This window comes from Panthera leo, chromosome C2 (genome assembly GCF_018350215.1).
Source record: "Panthera leo isolate Ple1 chromosome C2, P.leo_Ple1_pat1.1, whole genome shotgun sequence".
Classification (NCBI taxonomy): Eukaryota; Metazoa; Chordata; class Mammalia; order Carnivora; family Felidae; genus Panthera; species Panthera leo.
Genome location: NC_056687.1, coordinates 9,089,277 through 9,105,588, shown reverse-complemented (window position 1 = coordinate 9,105,588; position 16,312 = coordinate 9,089,277). Strand labels below are relative to the sequence as shown.

General features: G+C 39.6%; 1 protein-coding gene across 1 annotated transcript in view; it reads left to right on the top strand.

The window, feature by feature from the left end:
• The window catches only part of MORC3 (MORC family CW-type zinc finger 3), a 41,452-nt gene that overhangs the window by 978 nt on the left and 24,162 nt on the right, over positions 1 to 16,312 (top strand). Inside the window, exons 2-6 of the mRNA XM_042903411.1 lie at positions 9,188 to 9,260; positions 10,755 to 10,887; positions 11,780 to 11,994; positions 12,568 to 12,715; positions 14,242 to 14,389. Coding sequence (XP_042759345.1) covers positions 9,188 to 9,260; positions 10,755 to 10,887; positions 11,780 to 11,994; positions 12,568 to 12,715; positions 14,242 to 14,389 — 717 coding nt within the window. The remainder of the gene's footprint in view (positions 1 to 9,187; positions 9,261 to 10,754; positions 10,888 to 11,779; positions 11,995 to 12,567; positions 12,716 to 14,241; positions 14,390 to 16,312) is intronic.

The window sequence follows — 16,312 nt, the reverse complement described above, 5'->3', positions numbered from 1 at the left end:
TTAAAAATGGTGCATTGCCCTGTGACTTTTTTAGATTTATCCAGATTCTTACCCACACCTGGTATTGTTGGACTTTAACAAATTTTTCCTGTGTGACGAGTGTGAAATGTACGTGGGTTTACTTTACATTTCTTTGACTGTGAAGTTAAAAGTTATTAACATTTTACTCCTTAAAAAGAAAAAAAACCTGTTTGTGGGACGCCTGTGTGGCTCAGTTGGTTAAGTGTCTGACTTCAGCTCAGGTCGATCTCGCGGTTTGTGAGTTACAGCCCCGCCTTGGGCTCTATGCTGACAGCTCAGAGCCTGGAGCCTGCTTCGGATTCTGGTCTCTCTCTGTCCCCCACCCCCCGCACTCAAGCGCGCTGGGGTGTCTCTCTCTCTCTCAAAAATGAAGGAAACATTACAAAAAATAACCTATTCGTATCCTTTGTCCATTTTTCTGTTCTCTTTTAGAGAAATTTTTATTGATCTATAAGCATTCTTTACCCATGCTGAATAAAGGTCCTTTGGTTACATAACTGGCTTATTGAATGAGATAGTATTTAGTAGTTTGAATATGGAGAAAACTTTATTCTTCTTACGTCTGGCTTTAAATATTACTTGCTAATGGTTCTTTTCCATGCCCGAGTGGATCTGGGCAGATATAATAACACACTCCAATTAGCCTCAGGTATTGTAAAGTGTGACCTCATCTAATTTAAAATCTCTTATTCAGTTTAATGGCTGGCCCTTCCCCTTCCCAGGTTGGGCCACATTCTGGACCAGAATCGTGTAGAGGGGAAAGGGAGTGAACTGGTTGGGTCCTATTTCTACACTTGGATTCTCTTTTCCTTCCCTGGCCCCTGCAATGTCTCAGGCTCTTCAAGATTGAGGTGATAAAGGGAGCAAAGACAAAGGTCAAAACAGGGTTAAGAGACCGGTAGTGTTGTTAGCTGGCTGTCTGGGTGAAACAGCTGTCCCTGTGCTAAATCTTTCTTTTGTGGGTAATATGGGCTGTTTGGAACCCCATTGACAGAAGTCTCCCATCTGCAGCTTCTGGACTGTATCTCCACCCATCTTCTTGCTTTAGGACAGGAATTGGCAAACTATAGCTCATGGGCCAAATCCAGCCTGCCACCTGTTTTTGTGTGACCCACAAGCTAAGCATGATCCTTAAACAGTTGGGAAAAAATCAAAGAATATTTTGTGACATAGAAAAATTATGTGACGTAGACATTTCAGTTTCCATAAAGTTTCATTGGAATATAGCCCTGCTCATTGTTTGCATATAGCTCTCAAATGTTTTCATTAGGGGAGTCTAGGAATTAATGAGTTTATGCATTTGTCAAAATCATAGACCCTAAGGCACAGAGGTGAACCATAATTATGCAGTTTTTTTTTTTGTTTTTTTTTTTTTTTTTAATTTTGGAGGGTGAGAGATCTTAGAATGGACTGCAGAGTGACAAAAACACTTAAATTGTTGCTTTTTGCTTCCATATTTCTAAGTAAAAACGCTGGTACCATTTTGTTATTTTCCAGTAGTCTGCTATGGATTTAACTGACATGTGCACACTCTTCACCTCCTCCCATCCTTCCCATGCATGTATCTCTCATTTTTGTTGAATTACTGTCTGATTTATCACTCTTACCACAATTCACAAGTGAGCCAAACAGAACTATGATTGCATTTCCTTTGCTGTACAGCTTTTTGTTTTTCTGAAGTTAATAATTGTATTTTGTTTGCTTAGATTTGGTCTGTACTGATCACTCTTTCATCCAAACTTTCACAGACCTAGAAAATCTTTTCCAGATGTGCTCAAGCACACCCAATATTTTGTCAGTTTTGTTGGCTCACTTGTGTTTTGGGGACTTCCCTTTATCATTTTTCTGGAAATTTCCTTCCCCATTTTGTTGGGTCCCCATTCCACATATTCCTCTTTCAGGGTTTACTCCCTTGGCAGGGACAACAGGTCAGTGACTGAGAGCATGGGCCCTGGAGCCCACTTGCCTGGGTTCAAATCCTGACACCTGGATGTGTAACCTTGGCAAGTTACTTACTCTCTACGCCTGAGTTTCCAGTCTGAAGGATGGGCATAATTTATCCACTTCAAAGGGTGGTTTTAAACAGTAGAGGAGTAAATACATATAAAAGGCCTGTGCATGTAGTAAGCACTCCGTAAATACTTGCTATTTTTGTTCCTGGTAGTGGCGGAGCCCATCCATCCTTCCAAAAACAGGTATACCTTCTTGAAAACAGAGTACACGAGAAGAAATTTTATGTCATTTCTTGGAAATACATTGCTTTCTCTTTACATATCATTTAGCTGGGTTTGTAATTCTAAGTTACAAATGATTCTCTTAGAATTTTAAAGGCATGCTTTATTGTGATAGAGTTCTGTGCATTGTATTGGGCACTCAGGCTAGAAACTCAAGTCCTTCATAATCAGGAAAGTTTTCTCATTTATTTGACAAATTTCATCCCTCTGGTTTTCTGTTCTCTGTTGTCTCTTGTTTTCCTTCTCACTGTTTTTTCTTTCTTTTCTGTGAGATTTTCTCCATTTGTTCTTTTACCTTTCTCTTACCATGTGTTTAATTATTATAAACACTATCTTACTCTCTGAATGTCTTTTTAAAGTCTCCCTGGTCAGAGTATTTGCTGTTGCTGGGCATATTGATCATAGTATTTTTGTGAAGTTTTTGTTTTGTTTTGCTCACTGCATTGCTGCTACTTTGTTCCTTTTTCTGCGTGTTTTTGATTTCTAATTTTACACATTCTCAAGTGTCCGGAGGTGGTTAACCTGCTTACATTTCCAAGTGAGACACTAAAAGCTGACTGGAAGATGTTCGTACACGAGTAGAGCCCCTTTGGTGGGCTTCAGTGTTGGGTGATCAGGCAGGAAGGAATCGGTTATATTTTGTTGGGGGCACCCTATGTCAGTATTTGTAAGACCGTAGAGAGTGCAAGTGTTCGAAAATACGTTTGTTAAAAATAACTTAAACATTTGTGATGAGCACTAGGCGTTCTATGGGAGTGTTGAATCAACTATATTGCGCATCTGAAACTTATATTAACGCTGTACATTAACTGGAATTTAAATAAAAACTTAACAAAATATAAAATAAACATTATTAAAAGTTTTTAAAAAGTGGGAACAACAAAAATAAGATGCTATCCAGAAGGGCTTGGCACAACTTGTAAAAGAACCAAATGGAGCTTTTAGACATTATTCTGTTTTCTAGAGAGGAATTTTGCATCTAGTCTCTTGCCATGGCATATATAATTCTGGTTGGTAGCTCATCTGAAAGCTCAGCTAGGGAAAGGAGGAGTGTCACATTGTTCAGTGTGCTGACTTGGTATTTATCTCTTTGTTTATTATTGTGGCAAAATACGCTTCACATAAAATTTACCATCCTAATCATTTTTAAGTGTACAAGTTAGTAGTGTTACATACATTCACATCGTGGGGCACCTGGGTGGCTCAGTCGGTTCAGCCTCCGACTTCGGCTCAGATCGTGATCTCAGGGCTCGTCAGTTCCAGCCCCGCATCGGGCTTTCTGCTGTCAGCGCAGAGCCCGCTTTGGATCCTCAGTCTCCCTTTCTCTCTGCCCCTCCCCACCACATGCATGTGCAGGTGCGTATGCGCTCGCTCGCTCTCTCTCAAAAATAAACATTAAAAAAAAAATCTTCAGATACATTCACTTTGTTGTACAGTCTCCAGAACTCTTTTTATCTTGCAAAACTTAAACTCTGTACCCATTAAAAAATAATTCTCCATTTCCCTTCCCATAGCCCCTAGCAACCACCGTTCTACTATCTGTGAATTTGACTCCTGTAGGTATCTCATATAAGTATAGTCATGAATTATTTGCCTTTTTGTGACCGGTTTATTTCACTTAGCATAATGTCCTCAAGGTGGTTAGCTGTAGCATGTGTCAAGGTATCTTTTTGAGGCTGAAAAATACTCCCTTGTATGAATATACCACATTTTGTTTATCCATTCGTTGATGGATATTTATGTTGCTTCCACCTTTTGGCTGTTGTGAATAATGCTGCTATAAACACGGGTGTACAAATAATCTCTTCAAGATCCTGCTTTCATTTATTTTCAGTATATACCCAGCGGTGGAATTGCTGGATCATGACAATTCTATGTTTACTTTTATAATACGATCCTGGGGCACCTGGGGGGCTCAGTCAGTTGAGTGTCCAACTTCGGCTCAGGTCATGATCTCACGGTGCATGAGGTCGAGCCCCATGCACAACTTGTAAAAGAACCAAATGGAGCTTTTAGAAATTATTCTATTTTCTAGAGAGGAATTTTGCATCTAGTGCATCTGTGCTGACCGCTCAGAGCCTGGAGCTTGCTTCGCATTCTCTCTCTGTCTCCCTCTCTCTCTCTCTCTGTCCCCCTCTCTCTCTGTCCTTTCCCTGCTCATGCTCTGTCTCTCTCTCTCTCTCTCTCTCTCTCTCTCTCTGTCTCTCTCAAAAATAAATAAACATTAAAAATTTTTTTTATAATACCGTCCTAATGAGTGTGAGGTGGTATCTCATGGTGCTTTTGATTTGTATTTCCCTAATGATTAGTGATGTTGAGCATCTTTTCTTGTATTTAGTGGCCATTTGTGTACCATTCATGGAGAAATATCCAGGTCCTTTGTCAACTATTTAGGATTTTAGTCCTTTTGGTGTTGATTTGTGTAGGAATTCTTTATGTGTTCTGGATGTTAACCTTGTACCACATACTTGCAGATTTTTTCCCATTCCATAGATTTTTCATTTTGTCGGTTGTATCCTTTAATGTGCAGAAGTTTTAAATTCTGATACAGTACAATTGATTTTTTTGTTTCCTGTGCTTTTGGTGTCCTATCCAAGATCCAAATCCAGTGTCCTGAAACTCTTCCCCTGTGCTTTCTTCTAAGAATTTTATAGTTTTAACTCTTTATGTTAGATCTTTGATCCATTTTAATTTCCCCCCCTGTATGATGTGAGGTAACGTGCAACTTGATTCTTTTGTGTGTAGATATCTAGCTTTCCCAGCACTGTTTATTGAAAAGACTGTCCCTTCCCCATTGAGTGGTCTTTATACGCTTGTGGAAGATCATTTGGCCATAGATGTGAGGGGTTTTTTTCTGGGCTGTCTGCTGACTTGCCTTTAACCCACCTATGTTCGTTGTCTCTGAGCTGCCATCATCACTTGCTCCAGAAAACAGACTGCCCGCTTTCTGCTGGGTTGCTTAGAGTAGTTGCAGGATGAAAGAAAGAACGGGGGTGGGGGGTGGGGGGAGTCTTTGCTGTTTCTTATTCTCCTTCTCTTTCTTTTTCTTCTATGTTTGTTTATTTTGAGAGAGAGAGAGAGAGAGGCCGTGCACAAGCAGGGGAGGGGCAGAGAGAGAGAATCCCAAGCAGGCTCCGCACTGTCAGCGCAGAGCCAGCCCACTATCAGGCTCCAACCCACGAACCGTGAGATCATGACTTGAGCCAAAGTCAGACGGTTAACTGACTGAGCCACCCAGGCGCCCCAAACCTGTCTTGTTTTCATACAGCCTCTGGTACCTTTGACTTCAGAGCCACAAAAGTCTAATTCCTGAGGCTTTCTGGAGTTCTGCCAAGGTTCCTTCCTGGTCTGCTTCTTGTTTTGTTTCCCCTATCCTACAGGTTTCAGACTTCGCTCTTTACAGGCTATTAAATCAGTGTCATTATCCAAACCACGGACTATTCTATGTACTATTATCCATCATTTCTCTGATTGTTTCTGTTCTTCTGGGTTTATTCCCTTTTTTCCTCCCTTCATGACAGCAATTTCAGTTGGGAGCGTAAGTGAACACTCTATGTGTTCAGGCTTCCAAAATGTTTTATATATTTAACTGATTTTTTAAATTTGTGACTATTTGTTGATGCTAATTTTTTTTAACGTTTATTTATTTTTGAGAGAGAGAGAGAGAGACAGACAGACAGAGTGCGAGTGGGGGGAGGGCAGAGAGACAGGGAGACAGAATCCGAAGCAGGCTCTAGTCTCTGAGCTGTCAGCACAGAACCCGACGAGGGGCTTGAACTCACAAAACGCGAGATTATGACTTGAGCCAAAGACTGACACTTAAGGACTGAGCCACCCAGGCGCCCTGATTCTAAAAGTTATATTGATTCTTTAAAAAATCTGGGTGGTCTTCAGAGCATCTTGGTTTTTTGTGCGTGTTTCCTACTGTTTGGGGGTGGGGGTGATGTCTAGTACTAGTATATCTTGCCTGCTAACATTTTCTCCTGGTGGGTTGTTCCCTTAAATGTTATTTTAGATTGTGTACTCAAAATACTCCCCTAAATAATGACGTAGGGAATCGTGTGCTGTCAGATTGAGGCTGTGTCTCCGTAGTGGTTCTGCAGGTTATATAAATTGAAACACTTAACCCAAGGGAAGGCATGCCTCTTTTTACAGAACTTCGTGTTACACTTTTTTTTTTTTTAAGCATCCAGATCCAAACAGACAAGCTTCCCATTAAGCAGATTCCCACCCCTCCTCTGCTAATGGAGGGGAAGAGGAGTGGGGAGAGGGGCATTTACTTCCAAATCTATCTCTGAGTCACAATTAAAACCAAAACCTTTGTATTCCAGTCACTCATTGCATCCTCATTATCAAATCTTATTTTTAATTCCTTCTTTACTTGAAGCCATTAAGGATTTTCCTCATTTTTATTTTTATATGAGCTCAGTTGTGTCGTTAAGGAATACTTAACTTTTTTTTAAAGAACTCACACAGTGCTTACTATGTTTCTGTTGGTCTCCTGAGCATTTTACAAATATTAAGTTTCTTAATATTCTTAACAGCCTGGTAAGCTGATATGATTGTCATCCTCGTTATTGTAGATGACAGAACTTGAGGCACAGAGGTTAAGCTTCTTGCCCAAGATCACACACCTAGTTAAGCATACTCTGTTCTACGTGTCAGCGCGCGTGTGCGTGTGCGTGTGCGTGTGTGTGTGTGTGTGTGTGTGTGTGCGTGTGCGTGTGCGTGTGCGCGTCTATCTATTACTGCTTTGGCTGCCCCAGGGTGTTTTTTCCCCCTCCTAGCTAATGACATGTTCTCAACATAGAGTTGAGAATTAAGAATAGGTGAGGGGCGCCTAGCTGGCTCAGTTGGTTAAGCATCTGACTCTTCATTTCGGCTCAGGTCACGATCTCATAGTTTGAGCTTCGCGTTGGGCTGTGTGCTGACAGTGCAGAGCCTGCTTGGGATTCTCTCTCCCTATCTCTCCTTCCCTTCCCCCACCTGCATATTTGCTGTCTCGCTCCCTCTCTCTCAAAATAAATAAATAGACATTAAAAAAATTTTTTTAAAGAATAGCTGAAAATAATTGCTTATGTTTAGAGATCCAGAAAGCCACTGTTTGCTATTCATTATTTCTTACTGATGCCGCCTTTGCTTTGCTCTCCTGGGATTCTTGCTCAAGAACGATGTGTGCTGTGTCAGTTTGGAACTGATGTGTAGGCTGAAGACATTACATGAAAATTGACATTACCACTATCACATTCTGTTCATACATCTAAAATTCAAAATGTACCATTTCTAACTCCAGACTTCACGTCTAACAGAATGTATAAAATAGAGCAAAGATAAATGCTCTAAGGGATTTTGGTGGTTAATTAATCCTCTCCTTTGGTAGTGGTTTCACACTCTAAAGCCCTGCCCCTTTATAAAATTAGAACAGGTGAGGACTGTACCGTTCTTGTGTAACTGGTAGCCTGGTAATTGCTCAGGGGGAGGGGCTGGGATGTGAAGAGCCTCCTGATGGCTGGTCCTGGCACGGTCCTCAGGTAGATTAATTTGAGAAAAGGTCTCTTGTGCAGGGTGAAGATCTGGAAATTGATTTTTATTAAAAACTCGTTGTAACGTATGCTGTAGAAGGTCTGAGTTACTTGCATTCCACATTACATGAATGTGTGCCCTGCTCCCGTCTGAAGACTGCTCTTCTACAGAATTTCATTTCTCACATGTGTACTTCAGGCTGATGGTGAATGAATGCTTGGGGATTGTTTAAAGTCTAGTGCAGACAGAGAAAAAGTCGACCTCTTTCTGACACCTTGTGGCAGCAGCTGAACACTGCAAACACAGCTGGTTTGAAGTATAATCTCATCCCATTTCCAGAGCTCTTCATCTTAAATAAAGTGTCCACTCTCTTTTTTTCCTTTAAATGTGAGCTGATCTGTTTAAAAGGAACATAAAATACCCATTGCATGGAAATTCTCTGCATGTTGAAATTTTCCAGCCTCGGCCTTTCAAAGCCGCTTGTACATTTTTATACATTTGATATCTGTATTTCTAAGGAATTTTGGAGAATCCTCTATAGCATGAGGTTGATTGGTGTAGTCTTCTCTACTGTATTACTGTGAATAAAATCAGACCTAAAATCCTTGGAAATCAGTAACGTTTGTTTCACTTGAACTTCTTTTGACATTCTGTAAAAATGGTTGATAAATGTATATTACTCCACTCCTGCAGTTTTAACTGTAATGAACTTGGAGTAAATATTAAGGTATCAAATATTGATTTTCCAAAAGACCACTAGAAAAGCCTGTTGATTAATGTGTGACGTTTATTTTTTAAAAAAATTTTATTACATTTATTTATTTTTGAGAGACAGAGTGAGACAGAGCACAAGTGAGGTAGGGGCAGAGAGAGAAGGAAACACAGAATCCAAAGCAGGCTCCAGGCTCTGAGCAAGCGTTCAAGCGCAGAGGTGGACGCAGGGCTCGAACCCACGAACCGTGGGATCGTGACTTGAGCCGAAGTCAGACACTTAACCGACTGAGCCACCCAGGTGCCCCTGTGAAGTTAAGTTTATTAAGCCTAACGCACTCAGGAGAAAACACCCCATTGGCAAGATCTTAGTTGTGTTTTCACAGTAATTTTGAGGTAAGTCTTGTAAGGGGGGTAACTTTCTGATTGGGCAGTTTATGATATCATAGCTTTGGAACGGTGGACCCGAGGAGGCAAGAGTTTTGAGGCAAGTCTTGATGAGTGAACTATTTAGTAGTTTCACACAGCCTTCCAAGAATCTTATTTCTCGGTTACATCTTCCACGTATATCCTGAAGCAAGCAGCTATAAGTTTTACTTGGTCCCAGAATTGTTTAATACAGGGACAGGAAATTATATTGGTTTCTGTCTCAAAAGTAAGACTTGAATTAATTTACATGAATCATTGGTTTGTTTCAGCTTTGCCCGAAGTTTTTACATACAAATTCTACTAGTCACACTTGGCCATTCAGTGCAGTTGCTGAATTAATAGGTATGTAAAATTGACATTTCATGTATAATCTGTTGCTTGTAAGTGAAGTTTTAAAAAACTTTTCATTGCAAAATAATATGGAAATGTGCTGTTTAATAAAACAGGTGGATCTTGAATGATAACCATTGGTAAAGGTTATCTAGTATAACAGCTATTCAAATCAATGTCAAATTAATTGTTCCTCAACTTTCCCTGTATTAGTATTAAAATATTTTGCCAAATTCATAAAACATGTTGAAAGTAGTATAATTATGATTATAAAAGAAATTGATCTATTGCAAAAATGGGAATGGTGGTTTTTAATAGTTGGAAATATGTGTAACAAGGGTTTTTCTGATGTTAGCAAGTAGGGGGATTAATGTTACGCTTGATTTGTGATAATAAGTTATTGTTTCCTCCAATAGAACGATTGGGTATAGAATTGTATTTTAATAGTGTTTTAATGAGCAGGAGAAAAGAGGCACGACTGGGATCACATTTGCATGATGGGTCATGATTTTTTCCTCTGGAAGATTCATGCAGGAGAGTGTTTTTCCTGAAGTGGCTGATTAAAAAGATTATTTTATTTTAATTGTAGGCTCCCTTATGGAAGGATAGTTTGAGAACCATTATTTGTGTTTAGTCCTAAAGATTTCAAAATATACCTCAGAAAGTAATTTTAGTCAGGGATATTCCGGTGGAACTTAGTTTGAAAGCTGACGTTATTACTGCTTCTGTTGACATTTTTTTTCACCTTTCTTTCCTTTCCTTTTTTCTTTCTTTCTTTCTTTCTTTCTTTCTTTCTTTCTTTCTTTCTTTCTCTCTTTCTCTCTCTCTCCCTTTCTTTCTTTCTTTCTTTCTTTCTTTCTTTCTTTCTTTCTTTCTTTCATATTCCTTCCTCCTTCCCTATTCTGAGACAAACAAGAGTGTTTGCTAAACAAGAGTGTTAAGTGAAGATCTGTACAGAGATCATAGAAATATAAAAGCCACCAGAAACTTTGGTTAGATTGAGAGGGCCACAATTTGAACAACGGTGTCGAAGGCGAACCTTCATCTATGTGCCCAGTTTAGCAGAAAACATCACTGCTTTCCAATTTATTCAGTAACTCGTGGCATCCCCTCCGCCTCAACGTGTAGTGCTGGTTGACGCTCAGCTCTCAGCTTCTCACTCGATAGCCGGGCTGGTTCTTCGGACAGAAGAAGACCTCCCTGTCTTGATCATCGATTTGGCGCGGTGATTCTTCCTGTTTGTACTTTTTCGGTACAGTCGGTACCAATCTTTGTTCTCTGTGTAACAAATGGAGGGCTTTGGAGAGAGTTAACTCTGTATTGATCGGTGAATGAGTCACGTACAGCAAGGTACGGTTTAGGGTCGTGTTTTCGAGTCTTAGGAGTTCCCTAAGCATTGCGGTTTTTAAAAATTTTGAAAAATAGATTGCCTGTTAAAGGCTTTTACTGAACTGATTGTTCTTTCAAAATGCAAAGTTAGAGTTTCTCAAAACTTTTGTTTCTCAGATAATGCTTACGATCCCGATGTGAACGCTAAACAGATATGGATTGACAAAACGGTGATAAATGACCATATATGCTTGACATTCACTGATAATGGGAATGGTATGACTTCAGATAAATTACACAAAATGCTAAGGTATGTCAAAGTGTCACATTTCTTGAAAACCTTGCTTTTACCCAGGGGTTTCCGGTGTCATACTTAATCGCCTGTAGTTTTTGTTTTTTAAACACACGTGGTACCCACAGTGCCCTGTGTGCTCTCAAGTCTTCCCATCATCTTCTGCTGATTATTAGACAAGCCCTACCATCCTCCCCCTCCCCCACCACGTCTGACTTACCTAAAATTCCACCATTCCTTTAGAGTGGTAACACTGATGGCAGTTATTTACAGTCTAGCGTTAATTAGTTTTAGCCAGTATTGCCAATAAAATGCCACTTTTGGTGGGGAGTAATTTTAAAGGGATTCAGAGTGTAAGGAAGCAAGATAAAATAGTCACAAAGCCTTGGGCTCTAGGGTCGTAGACTAGGATGTCAGTATGCAGCCAAATGTGCCTGAAAGGGAAACTGAGGTATGTAGTCCAGGTATACAGAGTAGAGAAATGTGGCAGCCAAGCCCTTTCCGCTGTCTCTCAGATACGTGTTGCGTTGCCAGAAACTCCACTTGGCACCGTTAGTAATCATACCGCAGTGGGCTTGCTCAGATTCAGAAAATCGTTCACATTTAGACATATCTAAAATATCGTGGGGTGAAATCTCAAGGGTCCCAGGAGCCCACCTGAGAACTCAGCCGTTGGGACAGGGTGTGCCAGGCAAGGAGCTCCTCCTGGTTCAGCGTGTGTCACCCTTATGCCCTGCAGCGTGGGTTTAGTTTTCTTCTTTTCAAAGATGGGGAAACACCTCAAAATGCAACTAGAAAGGCTGAGTCTGACATTTATACCCAGGTTTTTTACTTGATGTTACAGGTTTTGAATTAAGAAAATGAAGATTATACGTACTTATTTTAAAAATCCTTTTTGTTTTCTTTTTAGCTTTGGCTTCAGTGACAAAGTCACCATGAATGGTCACGTCCCAGTTGGCTTGTATGGGAATGGCTTCAAGTCAGGTTCTATGCGTTTGGGTAAAGATGCAATTGTATTTACCAAAAACGGAGAAAGCATGAGTGTGGGCTTCTTGTCTCAGACCTACTTGGAAGTCATAAAAGCAGAACATGTTGTTGTCCCAATTGTGGCATTCAACAAACACCATATCCTTTTGATTTTGAAATAGAAACTGTGGAGAAACTCTGAAGAAATATTGTGAACCATTCCCTCCTTTTGCCCTCCTCTCGATTCTCATTTTCAATCACAGTGTGCATTGTAGCTCTTGTTCCAGCCTCTTAACATCTGAGGCAGCCCTTTGTCCCTTTCTCTCTTCCGTTGGAATTGTGCCTTAGAAACCCCTAACGCAAGGTGGCTGTGTTCTGTGTGCAGCTTCCTGTAGCTCTCCTCTGTATTTCAGTTGTATCATGTCTAATAAGATGTGTGGTCTGCCTTGAAATTTCCCCTAATGACCATGAGAAGCAAGATATCTGTAGGAAAATGTCCTCTGTGTCTTTATAAAACACATTCAGATATTAGGAACTATGAAATTAGGAATCATAATAAACTTGCTTCTACTTCATCTTTCTTGGGGTTCATCTGAAATCAGACTGTAGTTTCAAAACTTAGATATTAATTTAGGAAATAGTTTTTTGTTGTTGTCGTTACCGAAATTTGAGTTCGCATACTTCAATTGTGAAAAATATGTTGTTGTTCTAAGTCTTTAACTTAGGATATACGACAGATGATAAATTTAGCAGAATCCAAAGCAAGCCTTGCAGCAATTCTGGAACATTCTCTGTTTTCTACGGAACAGAAATTACTGGCAGAACTTGATGCTATTATGGGTAAGAAGGGGACAAGGATCATCATTTGGAACCTTAGAAGGTAAATATCGACCTGAACCAGTGATTACGTGTGTGGGAGGTGAACTGTTTGTGCAAAAATAGTTGTGTTCTATTGATCCATGGTCGTACAGAATAGAAATACTTGGGAAGGTACTCATTTTTTGGCATAGGTCATGATTTGTCTTTTCCATGGGTGTTTTATTGAGGCCACTTTGGCTTCAACTCGAGGTAATTTCATATTATTAAAACTAGATTTCCTAGCCCTGCATATTCAGTATCCAGAGAGGCCAATTCTCACTTTCTGTTATTCTGTCCCTCTCCTCAAAAAGAAACAAACAAAAGAAATGGGAAGATAATATCTCACCTGACGAGCCCCGACCTGTGTAAGTTAGGTAGAGAAGTCTTTGTCTGTGACTTAAAGCTAATCATGACTTAACAGCTGGTGACAAAAGTAATGTGGATGAGGCCTCTGGATTGTTAAGGTTTTGTATCCTTGTGAGGATAAAATCATTTGCAAATAAGATTTTTTTAAAACTTTGGATGAATGTGTTAATGTTGATACCTAGACACATAGAATGATATGAATAAAGTACAAATTGAGTGGTAAGCCTAAAATACTTTCACTCTAAATCTTTTCTGATCTCCCGTATTCCCCTTTTTCTTGCTTTTTCTTTCATGCCCCTCCCATCCTCACTCCCCTCTTTTTTTTTAATTTACACTTTTTATTTTGAGATACTTGTACATTCCTGTGCATAAATAATGGACCTCATGTACCCTTCATCCAGTTTCCCCCAGTGGCAGCATCTTGCAAAACTGTAGTGCAGTAGTGTTGATAATGACATTGGTAGAGTCAAGATACGGGACATTTTCATCACCACAGTGATCTCTCATGTTGGCCTTTTGTATCCACACCCACTCCCTCCTTAATCCCTGACAACCTCTAACACGTCTTCCATTTCTGTAACTTTGTCATTTCGAGAATGTCCTATGAATAGAATCCTACAGTGTGAAACCTTTTGGGATTGGCTTTTTTCATTCATCCTATTACTCTGGAGATGCATCTGGGTTCTTGTGTGTGTCAGTAATTTGCTCCCTTTTCCTTGCTGAGTAGTGTTGTACTGTGTACGTGGACCACTGTGTTTAACCATTCACTAGTTAAAGCACATCTGGATTTTTACCATTTTGGGTTATTACAAATACAGCTGTAAACATTTATGCACAGGTTTTCATGGAATGTAATCTTCCTTTTTCCAGGGTAAATGCTCAGGAGTGTAATTGCTGGCTCATATGGTAGTTGCCTATTTAGTTTTTTAAGAAACTGCCAGAATGTTTTTGGAGTGGCTCTACCATTTGACATTCCCACCAGCAGTGTGAGAGTGAATACAGTTTTTCTGCATCTTTCTGGATTCCTGTTCTTTCATTTTTCCCTTGCTTTTGTCTCCCTCCCCCCCCCCACCCCCCAACCAGGACATCTACCGTGGGTAGGCGTTTTGTTTTGTTAGCAGTGTATTTGCTTATCTTGCCGTGAAGGTAAAATTTACCTCCTTCAAAAAATTGTTTTTATAGCTACAAAAGCGCAACAGAGTTTGATTTTGATAAGGATAAATATGACATCCGAATTCCTGAAGATTTGGATGAGACAACAGGGAAGAAGGGGTACAAGAAACAAGAAAGGATGGACCAAATTGCCCCTGAGAGTGACTATTCCCTGAGGGTATGTATTCACCTCTTTCTGGACATGGGAGAATCAGCAAATGATGGAAATTCTATTTTCTGCTTATGTTATAAATGCTGTCAGTGAAAGTATCTCAGAACCAATTTATTTAACTTTTCATGAGCGCATTGGTGCTTGTATTTTGCTCAGAAAATGGTTTTTTAATTGCAAAGTCATCGGGTCTAATAGCACTTGCAGTTCTTTCACTGTGTGGTTACATTACTTGAATTAGGAATCCTAGAATCAGTATGTCCTATGATAGCCATAGTGATTGATTCCAGCAAAGATACCGATTGTTTTTTAAATTTAAAACGTCCTAGAACACACATACACACAGCTTAATTTACATCCAAAAGCAGTAAATTATTTATAGACTACAGATCCTATGTATTAATACGGTTTTGTGATAAATACCTTTGACATTAGACCTAGAAATGAATATGTTTTTAAGATTGAAGAAATTAATAATCAAATAACAGTAGGATATAAAAAGAATTTTTTTTTTATTCGCTGTCGTGATAAGACATATAATACTGACTTTTCCCTTGACCTTTTGTGCTGAGATTATTCCGTAACCCCAAGCTGAGGATACATTTGACATTTACAGGTTTACCATGTAACTTTTGGAGATCTTAACAGTTACAATGGAAGATATTTAAGTATTCCTTGATATACCCCAAAACATTATTGAAGTATGAAAATCTTGCTCACTTAGGAAACAGGTCCAGAGGCAGTCAGAGTAGATGGTGTGGCTCAGGTCATGATCTCAAGGTCATGGGATCTAAGCCCTGTGTTGGCACAGAGCCTGCTTGGGATTCTCTTTCTTCTTCTCCCTCTCCCTTTCCTTCTCCCTCTCCCTTTCTTCCCTCTCCCACTTGCGAGTTCTCTCTCTCTTAAAAAAAAAAAGAATTGAAAATGGGTGCCTGGCCTGGTTCAGTTGGAAGAGCATGCAACTCTTGATCTCAAGGGTCGTGAGTTCAAGCCCCACATTGGGTATAGCGATTAGATAGATAGATAGACAAACTAACTTCAAAAAAAAAATTGAAAACACATTTAGATTCCTGCTGATTGTTACAACTCAATTTTGAAAAAAATACCAAGCTTATTTACTCAGCATAAGTGTTGGTATATTATTTATGATATTTTCCTTTTGAAGTATATAATAGACCCTTTTGTCTGTATTAGATTTTTTGTCATTTTTGCCTAAATAAAATTTATTGCTACTTTTAAAATATAATAGCAATCAGGGCACCTGGGTGTCTCAGTTGGTTGAGTGTCCGACTTCCACTCAGGTCATGATCTCACACTTTGTGGGTTTGAGCCCTGTGTCGGGCTCTGTGCTGACACCTCAGAGCCTGGAGCCTGCTTAGGCTTCTGTGTCTCCCTTTCTCTGCCCCTCTCTTGCTTGTGCGCTCACTCGCTCTCTGTCTCTTTCTCAAAAATAAATAAACATTAAGAAAGAAAATTTAAAAAATAGTAAATAAAATATAATAGCAATAGGGGTGCCTTGGTAGCTCAGTCAGTTAAGCAACTGACTTTGGCTCAGGTCATGGTCTCACGATTGGTGGGTTTGAGTCCCATGTCCGGCTCGGTGCTGACAGCTCAGCCTACTTTGGATTTTGTGTCTCCCTTTCTCTGCCCCGCACTTGTTCGCTTTCTTTCTTTCTCAAAAATAAACATTAACAAAAATTAAAATGTATAGCAATATATATATTTGACAGAAGAGTCAGAAAATATAGTCCCTTTTTTTGTACATATGTGCATTAAAAAAAATTAAAATGAGATCATACCACATACGCCGTTTTGTAACTTTTTGAAAAGTTTATTTGCAATTTAATATGGCATTTGTATAGGTCAATAGATTGTTTTCTGCACACCATTTCTCTGGCTTTAGTATATTGAGTTTCATTTTTAAAGAAGAGC